At 36.8% G+C, this 16,711-nt stretch overlaps 1 protein-coding gene across 3 annotated transcripts in view; it reads left to right on the top strand.

The window, feature by feature from the left end:
* The window catches only part of mahj (LisH and WD40 domain-containing protein mahjong), a 460,349-nt gene extending 445,207 nt beyond the window's left edge, over positions 1-15,142 (top strand). For 2 of the 3 annotated variants that reach the window (XM_067136682.2, XM_067136683.2), the window contains exon 29: positions 13,925-15,141. In XM_067136682.2, coding sequence (XP_066992783.2) covers positions 13,925-14,160 — 236 coding nt within the window. In that variant the 3' untranslated portion in view covers positions 14,161-15,141. Of the gene's footprint in view, positions 1-13,924 lie in introns of all 3 variants that reach the window. The other variant, XM_067136681.2, reaches the window with a different exon arrangement.
* The last annotated feature ends 1,569 nt before the right edge of the window (positions 15,143-16,711 follow it).

Here is a 16,711-nt window from a genome sequence, read left to right as displayed (position 1 = left end):
AGGGTGTTATTTTTCAACTTACTGGAACTTATCAGTGTTGGCCTGACAACGGTCAAAAACCTCAGTAATATTATTATTAAAACAAAGGAGCAGGAGATAAGTACTCTTTAATCTGTAAATAAATTGAGGGTTATACATAGTGATATAATTTTCTAGCTTTCAGATGAAAAGAAATTGCCAATGTATGTTTATTACAACTTAATGCACAACCAATTTTGGTGAATATCATCAAAGTATATGCTCCAACATGTGATACGTCAGACGTTGATGTCGCAGATTTTTACGTGAAAATCGAAGCAGCGCTGTCGTACACCAAACCACCTGAGATAAGCATTATGATGGGCCATTTCAGTGCTAAAGTCCGCCATGGCCGACGGGCTGATGTAGTCGGTGACTACGGATTAAGAGCAAGTAATCCCCGAGGTGATCGACTGGTACAAAGGTGCCACGAGGAGGGCCTTATTATAGCAAACACATATTTCCAGCTACCTTCACGCCGTCTCTATACTTGGACCTCAAATGCTGACAGCAGTATTAGGAACCAGATTGATTACATCACAATTAACATGTGGTTCAGAAATTCCATCAAATATATGAAAACGTACCGTGGTGCCGATATCAACTCAGACCATAGCCTACTGTTTGCTTCTATGAATCTCAAGCTGAAGAAATACCATTTCAAGAGGAGTGTTAGTCTGACTGAGATTAAGTCATTTCCACAATCCCTCATGATTCAACTCACCCTATAACTCACCAATGGGCCACTTACAATAGTTTAGTTCATAGAGCTTTCACTATTCCTATGTCCAAACAAGATCTAAAAAGTGAATTAAATACCATTCATTTCATTGCTAAATCAAACGGATACAACAACTTTTTCATTGATAGAATAATTAAGTACAGACATCGCCCTTCAACTATAATAAAAGATAAACCTAACACCTCAACAATTTCAACCTTTACTATTAAAAAGGACATTTACAAAATCACTAACACCTTTACAAAAAACAACATAAATATAGCATTCAAAACTAATAATTCAGACATCTTATACAACTTCACCTCTATTAACACGTTCAGTACCTGCTTCTGAGCGGGACACTTGAATGCCTGGACCAGCCATTTTCATGCCCGGCCCTCTAGACGTGCATCACTTAATACAACTTACATTTACTCCTAAACTAAAAGTGTTAGAAAAATGATACTTTGTGCTTACCTGTAGTAAATATTTAAGGTGTGATATATGATGTGACAGGTTTCAAAATACGTCTAATTTTATACAGCCTATCTGTATTTTTGGCATAACGATTACTGTCACCGAAGTGAAGAAATGAATATGAAGGAAGCGTATTCGGAACATTGTTTTAGAAAATATCGTAGTATGAATAACAGGGTCTTCGGTCCAGTACATTTTTATATCAGGATTTTGGACTAATCGGTTTCCACGATTGCATGATAGAATTCTTTGAGAAAGGCCAGGGCGCCGCACTTATCACTTGACTCGCGTAAAGATTGGTCTGCTCACACATACTGATAAAATTCGTCATTCATGAAAATACTCACATAACTCAAAATATCCTGCTTATTTTCTATTTGAACGTTTATACCTGAATTCTCTGTAAATGGTGGAACGGGTGGACAATAACTAGAATGATATGTATCAGGCACTTCACTTTTCTCTATAGGCCTATATAATTCGGGAATCGCAATTTCCTCACCACTCTCACTTTCACTATCTGAGTCTATTTCAGGAATAAGTTCATCACCAGAATAATCATTGTGAACAATATCTATTTAATCTTCCGTAAGAAACTTTGTATTATAAGCCATTATACTACACTCGGTAAGGACGACACGCACTGCATTGGAATCTCAAGTACCGAATTGACGCGCGAGGAAGTTATGAGATTTTCCAGCTAAAACTGCTGAGATAAACATGAGCCCACTCAACGCGAGGGTTATGTTAACAAGGTCAACCAACTTCCTGCTACAACCAGTAACGCTGACTAAGGTGTAAGAATGCATAGATGACGAATATAAACAGCATTGCTTCGCGCGGAACATTAAACGTCTTACGCCGTCCACGGCCCGCAGCATAGGAGCAAGCTTGAACGTCTTACGCCGTCCACGGTCCGCAATGAGTTAATAAATTTAATTGTTTCTCTAAATCAGGTGTTTATAGATTCAAATGTCATGATTGCAATTTTTGTTATATCAGTCAAACAGGGAGAAACTTTGTCACTAGATTCTCAGAACTTAAGAATACCATTAAATACAATAAATTTTTGGTTGTAGGTCAGCATATGCATGACTATAACCATAATTTCACCGATATTCAACAAGACCTAAAAATTCTTAAAACATTACACAAAGGCGCAATACTTGATATAACAGAGAATTTTTTCATACATTTAGATCAATATTTTAACTCTAATTACAACCAAAATGAAATATGTGCAAAAACCAACATTTGACCTTTTTATCATTATTCTTAAAAAATTTAATTTAACCAATCTAAATTCAATCTTTCATTCTATTCATTCCACCTCTCCTCAGCATTTACCCCCATTCCCTCATTTTTCAACCCTGCTTTAAGTTTTTTCCCTCCATTCATAACACCTTTCATTATAACTATATATTTATTAAATTTTTAAACCTTAGTATGTTTCTTTTTTATGTCTTTTGCTTCCAAGTACGTTAGTTTGCTAAATATGTCAAACACTTGATTATGTAAGATGAGCCACATTTTGGCTTATTTCCTTTCTTTCTTTCTTTCTTTCTTTCTTTCTTTCTTTCTTTCTTTCTTTCTTTCTTTCTTTCTTTCTTTCTTTCTTTCTTTCAATATTTTACATCCCTTAAATTTCATTATTATTTCCTAAATTTTTCTAATTTTATTTATTTTTCCTTTCTTTTATATCAGCATTAGATGAGAATTCATTCCACCATTTTTATACAAAGAATATAAATTTTTTAACTTAATTCATATCTTCAAGTGCCTTTTCACTTTCATTTTTTAAAGTGATTAATCTCCATGAATACCTTCAACATTTTTTACATTGTTTTCTTTATACACAACTCAATAGAAATTTCCTTTCCACTGCAATAATAAATTTGTTCAACTCACATTTTACTAAGACAATACTTTGCAAATATGCTCAATTCTACATCTCATCAAGATTATGAATAATTTTAAAGTGTATCTACACTTTGCAGTCATAAGAAGAATATCATAAGACCTCTTCTCCTCTATCACAACAACACTATGCATATATGCCCATTTCCACATCTCGTCAAGACTGTGAATTTTGAATTGTATCTACGTTCTTGAATACTGCGAAGAATATTTTAAGACTTCTTCTTGTATATTCCTACAGCTAAGTAAACTAACTTCTTACAACAAATGCGTTTTCAGAAAATTCAATAAACAATTTTTCATAGTGTCAAACTTATATGTTTTAAGACCATCTTTAAAATAACAGTGTTTCAGATACTTTATTCTACACGTGATATGGCTGAAGATGACCTTTAAATAGGTCAAAACTAGTCACATTAAATGTTTATTTAGTAAACACTATTTAATTTGGATTGAAAAGGTGGAATAACTCACTTATTATTTTATTTGTTTTAAAATTAAGGGATGCTGGAAGAAGGAAAAATAAACCTTGGATGACAGAAGAGATTCTGAAGCTGATGGACCAGAGAAGGTCTTTTAATAACAAAGATCCTGTAAAGTACAAAAGTTTGCAGAAGTTGATAGTACAAAAGTTTGCAGAAGTTGATACGACAAAAAATAAGGAATGCAAAAGAACAACAACTCTCTGAGGAATGGATCGAAATAGCATTACTGAATTCAAAACATGATTTTTTTCAACTTGTACAAGAAAGTGAAACAAGTATCTGGTGCATACAACGAGAAGGATAGTGGAGTCCTCCTTAATAAGAATGGTGACCTCTTAGCAACAGTGGCGGCTCGTGAAAAAATCGTCCTACGTGCTACAAAAAACAAGCTAAATACGCTGTTTTAAATCTCCATATTGCCATGATGAACAATGCATACTTCAAAGTTAATAATAATAATAATAATAATAATAATAATAATAATAATAATAATACTTTTCTCACAATTTATAACTCAGAATAAACAAAAACAACATTAATTTGGAAGCAGATGAATTCTTCGACAACTGTCTACGAGATAAATAATTCATTCGAGAAATATTGTTTTTACTAACCTAATGGCGCAACTTACATCAGTGCTAATAGAATCGTGGGAATATAGATCCCCACTAAGAACACTAATTTCACTTTATATACACTGCAGTGGATAAATAATTTTATAAATCTCCGTATAAACTTTAGCACTAACACAATGACAGAAAAACACGCACCAGTAATATAACCGCGATATTAAAAACCGCACAAAGCAACTGAAAGAGCTGCCAACTGATTCATTGAGACCTCCCCTATTACCAGAGTAAATGTCCGGCTCCATGGCTAAATGGTTAGCGTGCTGGCCTTGGTCACAGGAATCCCGGGTTTGATTCCCGGCAGGATCTGGAATTTTAACCATCATTGGGTGTACGTGTTGTCTTCATCATCATTTCATCCTCATCACGACTCGCAGGTCGCCTACGGGAGTCATATCAAAAGACCTGCATCTGGCGAGTCGAACATGTCCTCGGATACTTCCGGCACTAAAAGCCATACGCTATTTCATTTCACCAGAGTAAATTACATTGTAATGCGGGATAACATTTAGGGTCAGCCAAAGATTCTTTGACTCACCTACGAATTCCTTATTTTTGACACAAAAGGAAGATGGATATTTTAATAAGCATGTGCCGAGATAGATTGCCTCCCCTTATGCTTTACTTTCGAGCCCAGACGATGCTACTCTCTAGTGGCAGACTCGCTTACCACGTTCAACATCAAGGTAGCAGGAGATATCGAGTACTTCTACCCCCTTGCAGGAGAGGGATCAGTGAAAGTTGATCCCGGTTTATGGTATACTCCGCCGGCTAGGGGGAGTGTTGCAAGCTTGGCTGCGCCTGCGTATTGCTTCCTTCAGGCTACAGGCAAGGGCTCACTTACCATGAGCACGAGCCTTGTTCCGCGGGAGAACGGCACTAGGTGTTCGACAGATCTCCTCCTGATTTTCACAAAACACACATTCATATCGTACTCAAAACAACGAAAAGGCATCAGGATAATTGTACTGTACATAAATAATATTCCTTACAGTTCCAAGCTATGTGCTGGAGCCCGGTAGCACGTACTGACCGGCCGCCACTGCTTAGCAAGCACAGAAGAGAAACTGAAGGAATGGATGGAATATGTACGGAATCTCTCCTTGGACCACAGAAGTGAGGATCATGGTGCTTGGGCAGACGATGGTGTGGATATCACACGTGCAAAAGTAGAGTATGCCATAAGAAAAACGAAGAATGGGAAGGCTCTAGGCCCTGATGAGATATATGCTGAGATACTGAAACTGCTTGAGAAAGAAAAATCCCTTTCATTATTAGTTGACCTATTCAACAGTATTCACCACAGTGGAACCATTCCTCATGACTGGCTCAAATCAACTTTTGTAATATTGCCTAAGAAAGCCTATGCAAAATTCTGCAATGAATGTAGAACAATTAGTTTGATGAGCCACTTTCTGAAAGTATTCCGATAGATCTTGCAGTGGACAGTTTATCATAAATGTGTGGAGAATATCGGAACCTCACAGTTTGGCTTTTGACATGGTTTTGGTACTAGAGAGGCATTATTCAATCTGGAGGTATTAGTCCAACAGTGTCAAGATGTCAGCGTCCTAAAGATGGTTTTCCCTGGTTTCCCATTTTCACACCAGGCAAATGCTGGGGCTGTACCTTAATTAAGGCCACAGCCGCTTCCTTCCAACCCCTAGGCCTTTCCTATCCCATCGTCGCCATAAGACCTATCTGTGTCGGTGTGGCGTAAATCCACTAGCAAAAAAAAAAAACTACAGGAACTATTTAATGCTGTCACTGAAGCCAGCAGCACCATGGGCTTGAGGCTTAATGTAAAGAAGACCAAATGGATGGTTGTAAGCAGGAAAGAAGATGGCATTCGAGGTAATCTCACAGCTAAATTGAAAGAAGTTATATAATGGTTCAACCTTTTCAATACATATAGAATTAGAAATGTAATGTTACATTACTAGTTGATTATAAGCAGTACCAGTTTCAACTACAGTTCCGGGTCATCATCGGCCGATCACATAAAATATAAAAAACAATGCACGCGAAAATAATACGTGATGTATAAATTTTCCACTAGTTGTAGTTCATGAAGTATTAGAACACTTTTGTCAGTAGCACTGCGTGTTGAAAGTTCTTAAAATCTTCAAGAGGTCAAGGATCAATCATATAAATGTAGCCAGACATCTTGGAGAGCAGTAAAACTTATGTGCTAATGGCACTGTGTTTTTAAATGTTTATGAAACTCGATGAAACGTTTAAACAGCTCCAGGGTTAAGTTTGTAAACTTTGCTAGGCGTGAAATCGTGTAATACAGTATAATATACTTGACAATAGAAATATATAGTAAGGTTTATAAGATCTTGTATGTCAGATTCTTGAAGTTTGGAGATGCAGAACAGTTGACATTAAAAAAAAAAAAAACAGTTGTGAAAAGAAAAGTTAAAAAGTTCAATATTAGAACATTGAGAATCGCATTTACACAGCGTGTGATTTCTTGAAGAGCTCAGGTAGTTCTTGAGAGAAACAAAGATGTTAATAGAAGATAAAATAGGTGTGGAACAGGATATAAATAATGACTAAAGCAGTGGAAAAAAAACACTGGAAGAAAAAAACAAGCACAAACAAAAACAAGAAGCAAGCACATCCCGGGACGGGACGGGGCGTCAGCTGGATTGGCCGCCGAGGCAATAGGTTGCCACAAGAGAGTAATCCCTCTCTCAATTGCTAGCTTTATTAGGCGAACAAATGTACATAGCAAATAATAATGAGTGTGTAAAACTGGTCCTCGTCCGGTTCTCAATGTCCATAATGCCACAGCACTGTCCGTATATACATTAAGTTACAAGTAACTAATCTCATTTTGTTCCGTATTGAAGATACAATAAGTAAACTCTTTCAAGATTAAAATGGGAATACTACTTCAAATATGAGTGATAAAATTTCAATAAAAAAATTGTTTATTCCTCTCTGGTTGATATAGGTGGGGCACATGCTTGGATTAACAATAATATCAGAGAGGTAAACATAAACTGAAAAACTGATTTCACTGTTATCACCAAGACAAAATAAGATATATCTTTTTCTACCATTAAAAAATTGAAATTTACTTTTAGCATGACATTTTATATGTTGATTCTTCTTTTCTTTGAGGCCCAATTGTCTGCCGCTCTTATATAATTGAATTCTGTTGAGTCTGGTCCCTCTAGTGAAATCAGCATCAAATTGTTGAGTGTGCTCTGCTTCGTACGATTCCTCTTAAGAGGTTTTAACTCTCTTTAAAGCCGAAAATCCCCTTTCACATTCAGCTGTGCTCACAGGTATGGACAGTCCAATAGCAGCTAGTCTTGCTAAATTTGGAAAAGATTCCTTAAGCTCGAATGTTGTTGCAAACTTCATCATTATTTGTTTAGGTTTTAATCCAATGTAGGACTCTCCTTGGAACATTTTTGATGCTACAGACCATTCCAGTTTAGCGCTATTGTAATTTATGACTGGAGGGCTTCCCATTTTAGAGTAGAAATCAAGAAGCAACTCAGAAGCTTCATTCTGATCTTGACTTTTTGCATTAAACACTCTTGAAAAGCAGGAAATGATGGGCATATCTGGAAATCTGTGTTCTAGATGTTGGATAACAGTATCTATGTACTTGTTATAAATTTTTGTCTTGAAGGTCACAACATTGACATCTGAATAAGTGATGTGTAAGTCTGACCATTCACCAGCAAGATGGTGACTGAGACTATGAAAATGATTTCCTGGAGTCTCTTTCAATTTTAAGACGCTGAGTTTTGTGGCTTCTAAGATTGGCTCAATTTCTGTCAAGTCAATATCTTGCGTTTGCCAAGCTCTAGACAATGTGCACAGAAGAGGTAAGATATCTGAAAGCATCATAATTGCAGCTAAGAAATTGTATGTCTTCATGTACTTGCTTAAGCCTTCAGCTGTAATATCATTCCTTTCAGTGGCCTCTCTTTCAAGTGCAGCAACAACACTCACCATAGATCTTCTTAGAGACTGTACAGCAGAGTCATGAGACAACCATCTAGTATCACTGGCCAGTTTTAGTTTAATTTGAGGGCTGTCCATGATATTCTGGATTTCATTTAAACCAGCCATCCTGACTGAGGAATTTTGAAAAAAGAAAAAGAGTTGTCTTAAAATGTCATTAAACTTCACTAAATAAGGCACTTCATCTGCTGCCTGGGCACTAGCAAGTGCCAATCTGTGGTTAATGCAGTGACAGTTTACCATGAGTCCATTTGTTTTCTCTCTTAGCGGTGTTGCTACTCCCTTTTGCTTACCAATCATGACAGCTGCCCCATAGATCCTAGACCTACCAAATTACAAGTTTTTAACCCTAAATTTTCAAGGATTTCAGTTAGTTTATTTGTTATTGTCTCAGCTTTACCATCAATGATGTTGCAGGTTGACACAAAACTAACAGTAACCTCTTTTTGAAGTTGGTTGACATATTTTATGTACACAATAAGTTGCTTCAGTACAGAAATATCTGTAGTTTCATCACACAGAACACTGAAATAATCTGCTGAATGTATGTTCTTTAATATTTCACATCTAATTTCTGAAGCTATAAGATCAAGTAACTCCTGCATTATGCTTTCTGAAGTATAATTAGCATTATCACCAATATTAAGATGCTTTAGATATGTACAACCCATAGCCTCACAGTGTTTGAGCAATTTTCCGTATAATGCAGTGTGTGGCAGCTCATTTTTTGCCAACCAATACATTGATCTTAGGGCTCCGAGAAAAGCATCTCTCTGTAAATTGTTTAAAATAGAAACTGATTTTTCTATTTGCCCAAATCCAGTTTCTTTGAATGCACGTCTTTCACTTAAGTTTGAACAAGAATCGGTATGCAGCTTGCTTTGTTCATGGTCAACTAAACTCTCCTTTCGAAGTCTTGCACACGGTATAGTCGCCCGAGTCACTTCCTTCTTTGTCGGTTTCTTCAATGAACATTTTATACATGTGGAACAAAACATACCATTTTCTTTCACAACTAACCATGTAAATTGCTTAAACCAGTCATTACTGATGCCCGATAAGCGGTGTTTAGAAGAATGTTTCACTTGTGATTTTTCATTTTGAATTCCTTACAATTCACCAGATGAGCCGGCATCAGCAATGTCCTTTTCGGAAATCTCTCCTGGTGTTGAATTATTACTTTTACTAGGTTCTAGTAGATGTTTGACGAGATTTCCTACTCATTTTGAGAACACACAATTTGGCGTCAAAAACACGAAGAAAGAAACGGGCAGTTCATTTAGGTAATTCCCGGCAAGAGATTGAAAATAATACCAATATTCGTGATGAATTAGAAAGTAAAGCACGAATGGAAAACGCTGACAACAATAGTTAAAATGTAATTAAATTGGAACTATAATTCAACTGAAGTCCATTGTTAGCAGTAGTAAATGTTAAAGAAACACAAAGAACACCGAACAAACAGATTTGCTTCGAAAACAACTAAGTTGGTGACACTGAACACTAACACATACTCTCTCGATTCATATGTTTCATATTGGATTGTAGATCGATATTTTCCATCAAAATGGCTGCCACAGCAAATGCGCAATACCAAATATTGAATTGAAGGATTTGGTAAAATGTTGTGATAAGCTAGCGATGGAGTGGAGTCGAGAAAGTCTGTCTCGAGTTGAGTTCTATGTCTGGAAATGGACACTGCGCCGGAATCGAGGCCATGGGTATCTCTGACCATTCGTAAAATTATCTGTAACAACGAAACTAGCGGGAATGAAATCGTGATGTAACGAAGGAAGTGTGTTTAAAATAACACTTAATGACTCCAAGACAACGATATGGTTCAATATATGCGAAGTACATACATTTCAAATCAAGAATAAAATAATGAACAAAACCCCAAACTCGGTTAAATCTTAACTTAGCATAATCTCATATATTAGTGTGGTATTCGCGTTACCACTTCATGAAATTAAGTATTTCCGCTACGGAAAAATTAAGTAAGATAATCAGTATCGGTACAGTTATACATTTTTGCTACTCCAAATTGTCACCAAAATGCATATAACCATACCGACAGAAAAGTAAAATCACTACAGTTGGATTGATGCTCCTGACCAGTTAAACGAAGCAGGGAAAGATTATGCATTGCGCTAATGCTACAGAGAGCTGTGTGGGACGGAAAGCAGTGGGATTTCTCGGCATCGCCATCATTCACTCACTTTTTCTCTCCCCACCGCTTACATTACAAACAACATTGAAGTTGAGTGCGGCTTCCAGCCAGCACACACAAACTCCATGAACTCAGCACATTACTCGGTACCTGATTGTGGAACAAAGCAAGTTTGTTCTCAACTCACTTTTTAGTTTGTTAGAACAACCTGTTATTCTTAATATTAACTGTGTAAAATAAATAACGGTGTGCCGGGCTGAGTGACTCAGACAGTTGAGGCGCTGGCCTTCTGGTCTCAACTTGGCAGGTTCGATCCTGGCTTAGTCCGGTGGTATTTGAAGGTACTCAAATGTGTCAGCCTCGTGTCTATAGATTTACTATCACATAAAAACTCCTGCGGGACTAAATTCCGGCACCTCGGAGTCTCAAAAAACCGTAAAAATAGTTGGGGGGGATGTAAAGCATATAACGTTGTTGTTGTTGTTATTATTATTATTATTATTATTATTATTATTATTATTATTATTATTATTATTATTATTATAACCGTGTATAATCCACTGTCTTAAGTATCAAAGAATATAATTTTAAACAACTTTGTGCACACATCGCGCCTTAAGGCTGTACACACCTGGTTGAAATATGTATAGAGAATGGATCGCAAGATTCTGCTGAGAGAATGATTTGAAAAGAAAATGAAAGGCAAATATTCATAATATTAACCGTGTAAAATAAATAACAGTGTGCCAGGCTGAGTGGCTCAGACAGTTGAGGCACTGGGCCTCTGGCCCAACTTGGCAGGTTTGAGCAAAAGCTTGATCAATGGTATTGATGATTACAGCCAATTCATACTCTACATAATTGTTTCACTTAATGGTTCAACATGTTTTGCTCCTAGTGGAAGGTTCACCTGTGACTGTTTGATAATTTGCTGCTTTAAAATGATTAACAGTGTGGAATTTTCGGATGTGCCCAAAGCTATGGTATTGTGCACTGCTCTGTATAGGTCATGGCTTGTGCAAGACTGAATAGTTCCACCTAGTTTCCTGATCTGTGAGTGAGCCTAGTAGCAGAAATATCCTGGGATCACTGTGTATAAAAGGGATAGATAAGACATCGGATTTTCCATGCATAATTGCACTTGGAATCTCCACAAAAATTTCTTTCTACCCTCTTCATTGAAAAATAGATAATAACTTTGAACTATCAATACTGCTTGTGCCAGTACTCAGGATCTTCATGAAGATACTCTTGGAGTGTGTCCAGCTTTTAATATTGAAGGGGTAAATTATGCAAAGGAAATAAAATTCAGAAAAATGTTTCTTTAATCGTACCTTGATTGATGATTTTAAGATATATATTTGCTCTGTACACAAATGCCCTTTCCTGAACCCTGCCTGATAATCACCTATATCTTTGTCCAAATGATTTTCAAGTCTGTGTTGTGCAAGGCTTTTGAAAGGATTTTGTATGCTGTAGGAAGAAGAGAGATACCTCTGTAGTTTCTGACATTGGCTCGGTCTCCTTTTTTATGCAAAGGGCGAATGAGTGCATTCTTCCAATCACTTGGGATTTCTTCTATCTCCCAAATATGGGCAAATAGTTCCTCTACTTTCTTCATCACATTTTCGTCAGCATATTTGAATACCTCTGCAGTAATTGAGTCCTTCCCCAGAGCTTTGTTGTTTCTTGGTTCCTTAATTTAAACGTGGGTTCTCCAAAGAAGGTTCACAATTCAGAAGTTTCTGGAAGTAGTCAGCCAAGTGTTTGCAGTTTTTCCCATCCCCAGGGATGGGTTTCCCATGTTCATTTTTAAAGTACAGATTTCTGGGGGTGAATCCTTCGATTTTGTTCTTGTACTTGTGGTAGAAATCTCTCATGTTTTTTTTTTTCTTGAAATTTTTTTCTATGTGGAGCAATTGTTCTTTCTCGTACCTTCTCTTCATGTTCCAAAGGTTTTTTGCCATGAGTTGCCTTTGTTCCTTGAAGTCTTCAAATTTTTTCTGGTTAGAACACTACTTATTCCATGCCTCGGACCATTTCTGCAGGGCTACTTCACAATCTTCATTCTACCATGGGTATTTCTTCCTTTTGGGAAGCATTATAGTCTTTTCAAGTGCTTCTTGAATCCTTCTGGCCATTTCATCCCATTTGAAGTCTCCAAGACCCCAAGCTTTTGTCTATACTTCTCAACAATCTCTTGATTCATCTTCAGTTTGTCAGTTCAGTATCTTTACTTTGGGTGGAGTTTTCTTATTAGACTTTAGAGTAAAATTTATCTTGACTTCAATCAGGTAATGGTAAGATTTTATATAGTATTAGCCCCATTTTAACATTTCAGATTTCTGATGGGCTTGATGTGGCTACGTGAACTATTTGAAATTCTCCCAGCATGGGATTTGGTCAACACCAAGTCATTAAACTTTTTGCTTTCTCTTTTGAATCGAGTAGACATTAACTTGAGATTGAATTCTTCACGTACTCCAATCCTTCGTCGATTTCTATTGGTTCTCATATGCCCAGTATTTTCCTGTATTATCTTTCCTTCCCAACCTGTGCATTGATATCACCCATTAGTATTTTGACGAAATGACCAGGCATTTGCAACAACTCTTCTCCTTAGAGACCAGAAATCCTTGACCTTGTCTGGATTTTTCTTGTTATCCTTGTTAATTGGAGCATGTCCATTGAAGATCGCATATGATATTTCCACTTTTCAGGGTTAAGACTGAAGGCCCTCGGGATGGTGTTTTAAAATTAATGATGCCTTTATAATTAAATTGTGGACAAGGAATCCTGTTCCCAGAATGGATCTTCTTTTATTGCCAGTTTTATTTTTCCTGATTGCTGGTTGTGTCTTTATTATCCTGTAGTTGCCCATCATAGATACTTCATTGGAAGGGAATCTTGTTTCCTGTACTGCAAGCAGCTTGATCTGATATGTCTCTTATTCATTGATGACCTCTATGTGTTTACCAACTCTTAGGAGGGGACTCGCATTCATTGTTGTGATGAATTTTTTTTTTTTTTTTTTTTGGTTCTGATCTTGCAGGGTGAGGAATCCTCCAACTGATCCCAACATGAGGTGCAGAGCCACCAGAATCCAATGGCCTACTTAGACCAGACTTTCTCTGGCCCCGAATTTTACCGGCTGGGGTAGTTTCCGATACATGTTTTCCCACCGTGGTAGTTTATGTGAATCTCTAATAAAATAATAATGTTATTTGCTTTACATCCTACTAACTACTTTTATGATTTTCTGAGACAGCGAGGTGCCAGAATTTAGTCCCACAGGAGTTGTTCTAGTGCCAGTAAATCTACCAATACGAGGCTGACGTATTTGAACACCTTTAAATAACACTGACTGAGCCAGGATTGAACCTGCCAAGTTGGGGTCAGAAGGCCAGCGCCTAAACCGTCTGAGTCTTAACAAAGTAGTTTTCCCATATGCATAAGAGACTTCTTGTAGTTAGTATAATATTTATGCATAGTAAAATGTATGTTTCTTCCATTGCAGATGCTGGTGGTGGTGGCGGTGGTGATGATGATGCTGATGGTGATGATGGTGATGGGGATGGCGACGGTGATGGAAATGGCAATGACGACAATAATGGTGATGGGGAGAATAATGCCAATAGTAATAATGACGATGATGATAGCCTTGTACTCTCTGATTCTGATGACATGGCAGTTGTGTCTGTGTCACTCTCTTCTGATGATTCTGACGATCTGGATGACATGTTCATTACATGATGGAAAATTTTACATCTGACTCGTCAACTTCTTCCATGTTTGGCTACAGGTCATTTCCAAGGCTGACAGTTTAATTCAGCTTTAAACGTGAACAGTGTCGGTCATATAAATGAGTGAATGTGTGTGTGTCTGTGCGTTCACGTGTGCGTGTGCATGCACTTACGTATATATGTAAATATGGAATGGGCTATACTGTCTCCTTCAGTGGTTTTTTTTTTTCCTTGTACAGATTGACTCCTCTGTGGGCATAGTTTTTAAGAGTTTTTCTGGTAATTTACCTTGTATAGCATTGTGGTTTCATCTACTTCAAGTGGATTTAACGTGCTTCATGTCCTCATTGTTACTCATTTGGTCAGAAAAGTGTTTTACGAAGAAGACAGAAAAGTAAGAACTGTTACTCATTTAAAAAATGGTTTTGTATGGAATTTACATCAGCACTGAACATGAATTTCTGGCCAGCTTTACAAGTCATCCTTCTCCAATACTGTGGCAATGTCCAATAAGGAAAATATAGAATAAAATAGAAAATATAAGAAATGTTTTCATACATCTAAAGTACCTGTACTGCTTGATTACCTCAATTCAGTTGAGGTGTGTTGCTTATCTTCCCTATCCCAAGAAATAAAATTTCAACATAAAAGGAAGAAACTTATTTTAATGCAGAGGGGCTATTTTGTTTAACTTACTTTTAACTATAAATCATTTATCAAGTATAGAAATAAAGATATATGAAATGAGAATAAAGATCTGATAGCACACACACACAAACAGGAAAACTTGGTAGGAGGCAATTTTTATTTTGTATGTGTGTGTTCCTTTATTAAATGTTTTTGGTAAAATTATGAAGATATTTTTCTAAATGGCATCTTGTAATTTTGAATGCATGTTAACTTCAGAGTATTATCACTGTGATATTATTTTTTATTATATTTATATCGTGCTAAGAATTTTTTTTAAAGAAATTGGTTATGAAATGAAATAGCCCTTTAATAGTGTAATTCTTCAATTTGGAACAATTTCTTCGTCTTCAACCAATATAAAATATGATTGGAGCAAACAAATATTTGTAGAATCTTGTACAGGTTTGTTTAAATATACCAAGAATTAGTTTTAGTGTCTGAATATATGATAACTTTTAACTCCCAGCAACTGATCAACCTTGAGAAGTATTGTTTTAGATTTACCAGAGTAGAATACTGAGAAAGTATAATTGTTGATAATTGATGGGCACATTCAGACAGTAAAGCTAATTTCCCGAAGATAAACCTGAATGAACAAAAGTTACCTTGCTAATAAGTATGGTGGATGTCCCATTGCAGTTTCCTTGCCTTTGTTCATACAATTATATATATATAATAAAGTTTGAAAATTGCCTCATTATCAAGTAAAATATTACAGGAATAAAAGAAATATTAGGAGGTGGTTTTTTTTTTTTTTTTTTTTTTTTTTGCATGTTGAGCTGCACACAAACATTTTGGCCCTAGACCACATCTATCACCATTTTTTTAGACATGTTTCTTTGCCTATTACTCATGTTACTTTGTTACTTTGATGATTGATTTCATTAACCCAATATTTATTTCGTAAGATGAGTTCTTTTTATTTTACATTTTGCTTTATGTCACACCGACACAGATAGGTCTTATGGCTACGGTGGAACAGGGAAGGGAGCATCCGTGGCCTTAATTAGGGTATAGCCCCAGCATTTGCCTGGTGTGAAAACTGGAAACCACGGAAAACCATCTTCAGAGCTGCTGACAATGGGGTTCAAACCCTCTATCTCCCAGATGCAAGCTCACAACTGCACGGCCCTAACCACACGGCCAACTCGTCCGGTAAGATGAGTTCTAACCTAAGGTGTAGTTTTGCCCAAAGTAGTTACCATAAGCTGCCGTACATTCCTAACATTTGGTTATTACACTCTCTATAGCTCTGCTTGCACAATTCTTTCAATATCTACCCTAATTTTTCTTCTATGTTTCTGTGGAGTTGCAGGGGACGTAATTAGCATAGTGGCTTGACTGCTGGCTTTCCACTTGGATAGCTGAGGCTTCAAATCCCAATCGAAGCCATGTGCTGTGTACAGATTGTTGTCTGTTGTTGACTAGAGGTAGCGGCCAAGCGGAGGAAGGCTTGAGGGGGTCGAGGGGAATGGTGAGTGGGGGAAGAAGTAGGGCGGGCTTGTATTCTCATTAGGCTTTCTTATAAGAAAGTATTAATTATTTTTTCGGAAAGGATGTTGAGATTCTCTGATATTTCATTCATGTTACCACTGGGATTTGTTCTTTGGTCGATGTCAATGAAGATATATCCATAAATATTGAGTTAGGTAGTTTTATCTGTTTGTAGGATGGAAAGATCTTGTTCTGTTGCAGAAAAAGTTTGGTTTGAGTCCAACATGTGGGAGCTCATGGCAGAAAATCTGTTGTGCATTTTGGCGTTAGTGTGTTCCTGGTAACAAATAAGAAAACTACGTTCCATTTATCCTATATAACTGGCTTGGCATTGTAAGCAATTTAGTTTGTATACTCCTGAGTTCATGTATTTATTA

Source organism: Anabrus simplex, chromosome 1 (genome assembly GCF_040414725.1).
Source record: "Anabrus simplex isolate iqAnaSimp1 chromosome 1, ASM4041472v1, whole genome shotgun sequence".
Classification (NCBI taxonomy): Eukaryota; Metazoa; Arthropoda; class Insecta; order Orthoptera; family Tettigoniidae; genus Anabrus; species Anabrus simplex.
Note: the sequence above shows the minus strand (reverse complement) of the source record. Positions and strands in the feature narration are given on the sequence as shown.